The sequence below is a fragment of the Leptidea sinapis genome, chromosome 13, assembly GCF_905404315.1.
Source record: "Leptidea sinapis chromosome 13, ilLepSina1.1, whole genome shotgun sequence".
Taxonomy (NCBI): Eukaryota; Metazoa; Arthropoda; class Insecta; order Lepidoptera; family Pieridae; genus Leptidea; species Leptidea sinapis.
This window is the reverse complement of record NC_066277.1, coordinates 9,239,774-9,250,771: the sequence shown is the minus strand read 5'-3', so window position 1 is coordinate 9,250,771 and position 10,998 is coordinate 9,239,774. Positions and strand designations below refer to the sequence as shown.

At 34.8% G+C, this 10,998-nt stretch overlaps 1 protein-coding gene across 1 annotated transcript; it reads right to left on the bottom strand.

Moving 5' to 3' along the window:
* Window positions 1-157: 157 nt before the first annotated feature.
* Window positions 158-10,249, bottom strand: LOC126967492 (uncharacterized). The gene is made up of 7 exons (XM_050811980.1): window positions 10,111-10,249; window positions 6,871-7,025; window positions 5,500-5,619; window positions 4,323-4,605; window positions 3,173-3,254; window positions 1,738-1,915; window positions 158-268 (listed from the first exon to the last, which is right to left on the bottom strand). The coding sequence occupies exons 2-7, from the start codon at window positions 7,003-7,005 to the stop codon at window positions 158-160; spliced, it is 909 nt and encodes a 302-aa protein (XP_050667937.1). The 5' UTR covers window positions 7,006-7,025; window positions 10,111-10,249.
* Between the last annotated feature and the right edge of the window lie 749 nt (window positions 10,250-10,998).

Here is a 10,998-nt window from a genome sequence, read left to right as displayed (position 1 = left end):
TATTAATACTACTTCAGATGTGTATTCTTATTTTACTATTTAAATATTTTAGTTAAAGTTGAGAGCCTTAGTATGTTTAAACTGGACAATAATAATTATTATTCGTAACTTGTTGTTGAGCAAGTCAGTAAAGGACAATATAAAATAAATAAATTACTTACGTGTCTGGTGGAGCTTGAAATTTAAAATGCATCGGAATTCCAAGCTTATTGGATAGCATGAAGTTAGTGAAGGCGGTCCGCAAAGGAACGGTCGGTGGAAGCACAACCTAAATTAAAAAAATATATATTATGAGGCAAAAAACATCTTCAAATATTTTTTTATCGAGACGAGCAGGACGTTCAGCTGATGGTAATTGATACGCCCTACCCATTACAATGCAGTGCCGCTCAGGATTCTTGAAAAAACCAAAAAATTCTGAGCGGCCGGCTCTACAATTGCGCTCGTCACCTCGAGATATAAGATGTTAAGTCTCATTTGCACAGTAATTTAACTAGCTACGGCGCCCTTCAGACCGAAACACAGTAATGTATACACATTAGGTACTGCTTCGCGGCAGAAATAGGCGCCCTTTTGGTACCCATAATACATCTTCGATTTAGTTCAATAAATAAAACTATTTAATACAGTAGAAATGCGTATTCCGACAGACATTACACACCTTTATTTCTCCCACTCATGATAATATTCTTCCCTTTCATTCTTAGAGGACAAATTCTATCTGTTTTAATTTTTTTATTACGTTTCCACTCATATTAACCTTATCATGCAAGCACTGGTTCCTTTTCATATAATTCTATAATCCTTACATCCACATTCGCTCCTTGAATTTGACTAAAGCATGCTGCCAAACAACATTCCCTTTTCGATAACTGTCTCCACATCTTTAACTCTATATTTCTTTTTATCTACACTGTCTTCTCAGACTCCATGTCTCTAATTTCATACTTATTTAGCCACACTTATCATTCACTATCGTAATAAGCGTAGGTCTCTATGAGCAGCCGGACTTGCCTCAAGCTGCGCGTAAATTCGTGAAATACTTCGTTCACCTTATTATGCACCTTCGTTCTGCTTCCAAACCATATCTCTTAATAATCATTACTTTGGTCTTACTTAAATTACTTCAAACATATGTGATAAATATATTTTGATAAATAAGTCGACCACCACACAATCAGATCCTTCTTTAATCGAAACTTTCTTTCATCAAAACGTCTTTCAAAACTGTTGAATAACCACTGAGGCGCTACACAATAATTATGATATAAGACACAAGAATCGCTGTGCGTTCTAATTGTCCTAACGCGATCTCTGCAATCTTGATATAAACGGACCTGTTCATAGATCATAATTTATCATCTTTGACGATAGGCATGATGACAAATTTTGTATTACTCTTCTATTATGTCGATGCACCTCTATTAGTTTCTAGTGTATTCTACACAAATAGATAATATAATATTATGTGTCTAAAGAGAATATGCGTACTCCCTAGTTGGCGAGGTGGCCCGTTTACCTATAAGTAGCTGGCAAGAAACGTTGGCAAATATATCACTTAATTTACTCATATTCAAAGCGCTGATTTTTATACATTGACATAACTAAAGTACCTTTTCATGGTGTTGTTCCTTTATAGCTGCAGCGTTACGCTCGATTGCAAGGCTTGTTCATAAATTCTTTAACAATTGAGCGGAAATTTACTTGACCCAAGCAAGCATTGTTCCGAATACTCACCTCAATAGGACAATCCCATTCTGTTGTCCATTCAGTACAAGGTGGCCAGGTGTTACCGATACATGGAATCCTGAACCAAGTATGCTTTAGTTTTACAGTCAGGTTGTCGTCTCTGTAAGTCTTATGCTGACAATCACCACATAATAAGAAGCTAAATGCTTCGCTTTCCGCATTCGGTCTGGAAAGTTTTATTGTTTTTTCGAATTTTATAGTTTGTTTTATAAGTTATATTTGTTCCAAAATGAAATGTAATTAATATAAACTAGTCTGATTCGGAAATCAATGATGCCCAGGTGTTTATGTACACAACTCGAATCGAAGTAGAACTGGACAGCTAGAGAGGGTAACACGGCGGTGTCAATTAAGCAATAGGTATTCTGCAAGAACTATGTAGGCTAGTAGTACTTAGGTAATAATAAAAATAATAATTTCTTTATTTGTATAGTTAGAGGAATATTACATGATCGACCCCCTGAGTCTTGAAATTTCGACCAAATGTCGCGGAAATTTGGAAGGCAAAGCCAAAGAAGAAACACTACCCGATAGCGATCTACGGCACAAGTCTGGCTCACTCTATCGCTATTTTCTCAAGTTTGGGACGAAAATTTGATTGTTGACTGTACTATTTGTGTGTAGAAAATCTCACTTCTATTGCCTCTATTAGAATGTTCCAACTCTGAAGGGACTATTTAGTAGATATGACATGAACAATCACATGTTACCTATTTCAAAAAAGCTCATGCACTCTGTGAAAAGTAAATGCTCTTGTGATTCTTCCTACTGCATGAGAAAGTTCGATCCAGAATTTGATTCAGAGATAGTTTCATACATTGTGTTATCCACACGGTATGAAATGAAAGCGTTATGCACCGCGCATTCGATATTCGGTCTTTTGTTGCTGACGTCTGGCACAAAGTATATGGTAATAATCAACCCTTTTAATTTTTTCTGTGTTCCGGTTATGCAAAACAAGAGAGCATTGGCTGTCTTGTAGGTCTGCGTTGGGTTTTTTTTATAGAATAGGAGGACAAACAAGCGTACGGGTCATGTGATGTGATGATAAGTGATCACCGCCGCCCACATTCTCTTGCAACTCCAGAGGAATCAAAGGAGCGTTGCCGACCTTTAAGGAAGGTGTACGCGCTGTTTTTGAAGGTACCTGTGTCGTATCGGTCTGGAAACACCCCACAAGGAAGTTTGTTCAACAGCTTTGTAGTAAGTACGTGGAAGAAAACCACACTGTGGAAGACCGCCACACATCCAGATGTTGGGGATGAAATCCTAACTTGTGGCGTGTCGTGCGAAGGTGGAATTCAGCAGCAGGAGTCAGGTGAAACAGCTCTTCGTTTTTCTCTACGTATCTTTAAACAATAAATTATAATATGTATATATGATGAAATTGTATATTGAGTACATAAAATTATATGTAGGGTACCTAAATCGAACAGTAAACAATCTTGATTCATTTGGAGGTATAACAGTCTCTATGGGATCAATCAGAAATATGTTCTCCGAATCTGTAAAAAAAATAAGTCTTATTAAGTTAAATGATGTTTTTCATTACCACCCTGAGAAACTCGGAAACGATATCAATTTAGTTTGAAATAATTATTTTACGCGGCTTACGCGAATTATCACTTCTACCATAGCTTCCTTTCACAGATGATTTTATGTGGATTCAACCTAAAATTTGTATCGAGCTCCCTGGGACACTTTGAAAATTTCGCGATAGGTAAAAATTAAATAGTCTTTTCTGTAATCCTGACAATTTGGGTGAAAAATTATGATAATCGGTTGATCAGTTAAGGCGTGGATGCGACAAACATGCTCGCAACTTTAAAAACTCGACATCTGCTATCACGAAATTAAAACTGAGCCCAATCCTTAATTAGCTTCATTAAATAAAGAAAACTGATAATCATTGCTTACTATTTAAATAAAATGTGCATAAAAAATGTGAATAAAATATAAATATAATATATAAAACTCTTTACTTACAACACCTCGTATTGATTTTCTTTGCTTAGGTAATCTTAAGTGTATAAAATAGGTGCACGATGCGCTTTATACATATTATTTTATAGAATAAACTAAAATAAAATAAATATACAAAATCGTAAACTTAGTAATTTTTAACTTCAATGGGTAATTTACGGCTAATTTTATGTAACAAACTGCCTTTATAGCTTCTGCAAACTTTGATTGGACAAATTGCCATTTTTTAACAAACTTTTTAGCGGCGTCTGACGTCTTAGTAACGTGTGAAGGACACTGAGCGAGTGCGGAGAGAATAGAAGCCAATAGTTCAGCATTATTTTTTTCGAAGCCTTCACAGCTTCTGATTGCTTACCTATTATTATTTCCTTTATTTCATTCATTCGTTTAAATTGTGAGCATTTCCTTATTACTTTCGAGTAAATTTGTTTATTTATATTTGGCGAATTTTGTTTAAACGAAATAAACACCCAAAGTGTGAATTCCTACCTTAGTGTATTTAAGCCCATTAACATAAGTATTCTCCCTTATCACCCAAACCATTTAGTTTGGATACTATTCTGTAAATTAAAATACAATATGTAAGGTACCTATAATCCACAATAAGTACGCATCCTCGTCCTGATGGTTTGTAACACATAAAGTCTGTGAAACGTTCAAGGTCCAATCCGTTGCGCTTCCAGTACCAAAATCTAGAAATCTCTCAAAGCAGGAAGCTGCCGGTATATAATTAAGTTGCCGTAGACTATTCTCCATTAAATATGCTGAGCGCTGCTTGCTTTTCCATCGCTTTTCGAAAATATGATCATTTATATTGCACATGGGGATACCGGATAACATGACAACCGCAATGATGTTCAGAAATATTGGATCCTTAGAAACATAAAAAGGAATGTTAAATAATTATTTAAATAATATTTTTTCTCGTTTATTGATTTACCAATTATTTTATTATTTATAATAAGATGGAATTACTTGACGAATATTTGAGTTCAAATATCGTCTGTCTTTGATGTAATATTTTGTTTACTATAGTTGTTAGAGTAAGAGGTGGGACGTTATCGCGAACCCACCACACTCACCCCTGATGAAGTACCTCTAGTCCAGTAAAGAAAAGTTTTAAATCGAAATTTTTTTCGGAAGTTTAAATTCTCGATCATATTTTCAGTTTTTTTATGTAAAATAAGGATACAGAGTCAAAAAATCGAAAATTAGCTTGCAGGGGTTGTAAAAACAATTAAAACTTTTTTTTCTCTAGAAATGTCAATCATGAAAAATAGAAAAGATTTAAAAAAAAACATTAAAAAATGTTTATTAGTTAATTTTTAAAAATTAGGGTACTTTATCAGTTCGAAGAAAATCGCCAAAAAGCTGTTTCGGGGGTAGTTTTTATTATATTTCAACCCCTGCAAGCTAATTTTCGAATTTTAGACTCTGTATCCTTATTTTACATAAAAAACTGAAAATATGATCGAGAATTTAAACTTCCGAAAAAAATTTCGATTTAAAACTTTTCTGACACCGACAAAAACGTGAGTAAAGCCGTATTAATAAATAATTTTTAGAGTATTTAGGAATACAAATGAACACTTAATATATCTTATACCGTATTCCGAACAAATAAACCTCACACACATTCTTTCAATGAACTAATGTGGTTTAACCGTAATGAGGTATTTTTCAAAGCAAGTTAAAAGATCGCTGAGCTTAAAACTTGTTTTGTAGTTGATTTTAATGAAAAAGTAACTATTTTTACTGTCCAATTACCTGGTGAAGAACCAGACAAACAAGCTCTGAGGCGTATACTCCTAACGAAGTGCCGGTAAATATTACTGTTGCAGTTATAGTCTCAAAGCCACGTATTACTCCACAATTGCCGGTTGAAATCTAAAATATAATAATATTTTAGCAAACTTAAATTTAAACTATGTCTGAAGTATCTATACTAATATTAATTTTTATTTTATTGTTGTTTATCATACAAAAGTCAACAGTCTAGTTTAGTTATTTCGACATAAGACTTGTCTTGATGTTGTCACAACACTTTTAAGTGCTAAAACTCAGAAATAAAAGGCAATGTATCTCCTGGGGATCCGCTCAACTTCGGGAACCGCAAATAGCTATTCTTGGACCGTTCCTCTTCCTTATATATAATAACGATTTACCTTAGTTTTGCTTATAATTCAAGTAAAGACGAAACACTTTAAAGTTTAAAATGTATGTGTAAGATAAGGAAGGTACCTAGAGAACGTCTATAACTTTTGTTATGTAATTGAGGAGAACAAACTTTTTTTTTATGAAAATAAGGGACAAGACGAGCAGGACGTTCAGCTGATGGTAATTGATACGCCCTATCCATTACAATGCAGCGCCGCTCAGGATTCTTGAAAAATCTCAAAAATTCTGAATGGTCTGAAAAATATACAGTAATAAACTATTTTGTTAATTGATAATATGCTAATTCTAAGTTCGTCCATTTCAATCTTTGTCTCATTGAAGACCTCAAAATATGTCCTAAGCTAAAGGGAAAGGCGATGTTTTCCTGGGTCTGGCGTCGACACACTTCAATTTCAACCGTTAACGAGGTACTCTATCCAAAATTTCTTTGAATAATACAAATGTGTCGGTGCCTTTACTCTTGGAAGCCTAGCATAATATATTTTGACTTTGTATTAAATAATTTTTATATTTAACTTTACAGTTAATTAATTAGATGTTAGTTATTTTTTTATGAAAATAAGGGACAAGACGAGCTGAATGTTAAGCTGATGGTAATTGATACCCAAGTCCCTCCCATTACAAAGCAGTGCCCATTCAGGATTATTGAAAAACCTGAAAATTCTGAACAGCACTACAACTGCGCTCGTCACCTTGAGACATAAGATGTGAAGTCTCATTTGCCCAGTAATTTCACTAGCTACGGCGCCCTTCAGACCGAAACACAGTAATGCTTACACATTACTGCTTCAAGGCAGAAATAGGCGCCGAAAAAACTATAATATCACCACAATAAATGTTTTACCGCCCATGCATCACCCGAAGGGTTCACAGTTGACAGCGAAGGGATCTCTCTTTCCCGAACTCATCATAACAATCCAAAACTAAAGATAGTCATGAACATAATTATATATTTTTTACTTGAAAAAATTCGTGTCCGGTAAACGGCAGAAGCCATTGGTATGGTGCATCGATTGACGATTTATTAATAATTTTTATGATTTGCTTCCTTTGCTCCGAAACATTCTTGCATATTCTGAATTCGATCTTTCGCATATTTATCTTAACATTTGGACCTGTATTTAACAAAATGTTAGTAAGTCTTATTATTAGTAGTATCGATAATATAGCAAATTAATGGCTCACTCGAAACCCACTCGACACCTATGTCCACACACAAATTCAGTACAACATTACAACACTCGTTTGGATGATGTAATGGTTATTAGAACATTGGGTGTTTTAATGTTGGCAATAAGCTAACTGTTTCAGAATCTTTAATAGAAGATTTGAAGCGTGGGTGTAGATAAATATAGTTCTTTTCATTTTCATTTGAAGGAGCTTTGACATTTTTAATAAATCAATTTTTTTGGAGATTCGTCAGGTCTCATACGCACTGCGCTTTAGCACGGTTATGAGATGTAATAGGTCGTTAACACACTGGCTGTAAGTTTTTTGAAAATGGCCCCGCTGCTAACGTACTAATGCATTAAATTCGACCTGCGGCAAAAACGTAAGTAGAACTTAATCGTTCGACAGTAGCAAAATACAAACGACGCACGTACCGAAAGAATTCCCAGTAACAGTCAGTTTGTACGTGTTTCCCAAAATATCATCGACCAAGTAATATTCTGTGTAGCTTTGGCCTGACACGCGAGGCTTGAAATTAATTATAATGGAAAGGCAATCGTGAGGTGCGACAGATGACGAAGACAACGTGACTTTGAACGCTTGGTCAATGTTATTCATTATGTACAAAAGAGATACACGGTACGTTAGCACTTTCTGAAAGAAAAAATACAATATTATTATAATACACTACAGCTGGAATTGGCCGAAATAATTTTTATTTAGAAATATTTTTTTTTAGCAAAGTTATACCTTTGTTTAAATCGGGCAGTTCTTTTAACCCTGCTAATTTCAGACCTATTTCAGTGCTGCCTGTTTTTAGTAAAATTTTTGAAAAACTTTTGCTTCAACAGCTTCAAATGCATTTTTGTAAATTAATGAACAAAAATCTGTTTGGTTTCACTAGGGGCTTATCAACAATTAATGCGGGTACTAGACTCATTGAGCACATCTTTGACGCCTGGGAAGAGTCACAGGATGCATTGGGCATTTTTGTGATTTGTCAAAAGCATTTGACTGCGTCCACCATGAAACTTTACTCCTAAAACTAAAGCATTATGGAGTGAAAAATAGAGCCCTAAATCTGTTAAAATCATATTTAAGCGAAAGAGTTCAGATAGTCGATGTAAATGGCAAACGGTCTTCGGGTAAACCTGTGGAAATAGGTGTTCCACAGGGTTCTATTCTCGGTCCTTTCTTGTTTCTTATATATATTAACGATCTAACGTTTGTGGTAGATGATAGCCATGAGATTGTATTGTTTGCTGATGATACTTCACTTATTTTTAAAGTCAAGCGAGGTGCGGATATTGATGACGAGGTAAGCAATGCACTCTCAAAGATAGTGCGTTGGTTTGAGACGAATAATCTGCACTTAAACAGTAAAAAAACAAAGTGTTTACGGTTCATTACACCAAACACAGCGGAGGTACAAACCAACGTACTTATAAATGACCAGAGATTGGAACTTGTGGACGCTACGGTCTTCTTGGGTATCACGTAAGATAAAAAGCTTCAGTGGGATCCACATATTACCCATCTAGCAGATAGACTCAGCTCTGCGGCATATGCAGTTAGAAAGATTAGAGAGTAAACGAATGTTGCGACCGCTAGATTAGTGTACTTTAGTTATTTTCACAGCATCATGACGTACGGTATATTACCATGGGGTCATGCTGCTGACATTGATATAGTGTTTGCATTGCAAAAGAGAGCTGTTCGTGCTATATATCAGCTTGGTTATAGACAGTCTCTCAAAGAAAAATTTAAAGAAATAAATATTATGACTGTTCATTGTCAGTACATTTATGAAAATTTAATATATGTTCACAAAAATCGTCACCTTTTTGCTCTTAATAGTGATTTTCATTATTATAACACTAGAAATAAGGGATTGCTTGTAACTAATTCTAGTAGGCTTCATAAGATACATAATAGCTTTTAGGGTAAATGTATACACTTCTACAATAAAGTCCCAGCCACTGTTCAGGCATTATCTATAAATAAATTTAAATGTTTTATAAAAAAATGGCTCTCTCGTAAATCCTATTACTCCACTGCTGAATATCTAAATGATCGGACAGCCTGGGACTAGATTGTGATTATTTTATAGCGATAGAAATGACTGTACAATATTGTATATTTTTATTGAAAAGAGCGCAAAAAAAAGAATGCTGGGAGAGTTTCTTGCGCCGCTTCTTCTCTCTCAAAGCGCCATTTGTTTCCGAAGCGGTAGTAGTATCTAGTAGTATAAGAAATGACATCAAAAAGAATTCTAAAGGAATCAATTTTGAGAAAATAAATGCCTTTTTTTATGCCTTTTTATGCAAGAGGAGGATTGTGCCTTCTCCAATATATTTGACTTGATTATAGTTGCTGAATGTTATTATATCGCAAGCATTGAAATGAGTTCTTTCGGCGGGGTTTTTGTGAGTTAAAGCAATATTGTCTTTGCGGATCTGCATAGTATCATCAGCATAGTTATTAATATTGGGATAGACAACGTAATATTGATTTGCATAGGTAGTTATGGACAAAGAAGACAACCTTGGACAACACCAGTACTCTCAAGAATAAGGGTCGAGCAACAACCAGTAATAACGGTTTCTATATTACTCCTGGGGAAAGCTGGCGTTACCGTTGGTAGAACCATTGATTCTACCCACGGTGCCTCCTGTTCGATTCTCACGTACCAATAAGTTATCCGCCGAATTCATTTTGTTTTCGAATTCATATGTATGTCTCATGTGATTCTTCTGGTGTAACAGGAGAGTAGAGGCTGCGGTGATCACATACAATAAAGTAACGCATATGTATGCTCGTATGTTTTTGCATTTAGACAGAAGACCATAGGATAGAATTTTGATAGTAAGCTCTTTACGATCAATAATTACATATCCTGCTAGGTCTTCTTTACGGCTATCCATGGACACCACTCACCAATGTTAGATTTGCCAGTTGATTGCCTGCCAATAGACTATAGCAGAATCTATATACTTTCAGGGGAATAAATAATTAAAAAAACGTAGTTACCTCCCAGTTATTTTCAAGCATTATAACTTTTTCAGATGTAGAGTCCACTGGAACATTCCCGAAATCGACGGTACGATTATCAATACTACTTTGTATTGAAGAGTTTTCCATAATTGTTATATTTATAAACTGTTTACAATACGTAAAATATTTTTGACGTTACTATATTTTTAACAGTCATAAATGACAATATTTGGCATTTTGGAGACTATACTCGTTGCACTGTCTTAAGTATTCGAGTAGGCGCGTTATGAGAATTTTGCTCTCAAAAAAATATATTCCTTTTATTTTCGAGTTTCAACCTCACCGTCATCTTGGAGTATTGAACGTCTAGCAATTAATATCCTCCCAATAATTACTCTCCTCTCTCCTCCGTTACAACTTTCACGCGACTTACCTACTACTTAGTGGTTACCGTTGCGTCCAAAGACAAATAATACCTCATCGCACGATACCCAATCGCCTCAATTTTTTTTGTTCATATATAGGAGAAGGGTTAAAGTAGAATCATAAATTTTTATGACTACTGCTTTCAAGGCAGTTTGGCCAAGTAGTCAAAGGTGTCAGATTGAAGTGTCGTTTATTTATATGGTAAAGGTTACTATAAAGTAAATGAAGATTAATGATATCACGATTGGGAATGACGCGACCACACTCAGGCTAACAACTAATAAATTTTATAGTACTAAATTATAATGTGAAGAAATTAAAAAAAAAAGCCCGCTGAGTTTCTTGCACCCGGTCTTCTCAGATATGAGGCACAAATTTTCGAATGGATGGAGGTATTGTCGTTGAATAAGTCATTTTTTAATCCTATTTTAAGTAAAATATATAATATACTATTTTGTGATATAATATTTCACTTGCAACGTTATTTCATTAAAACAC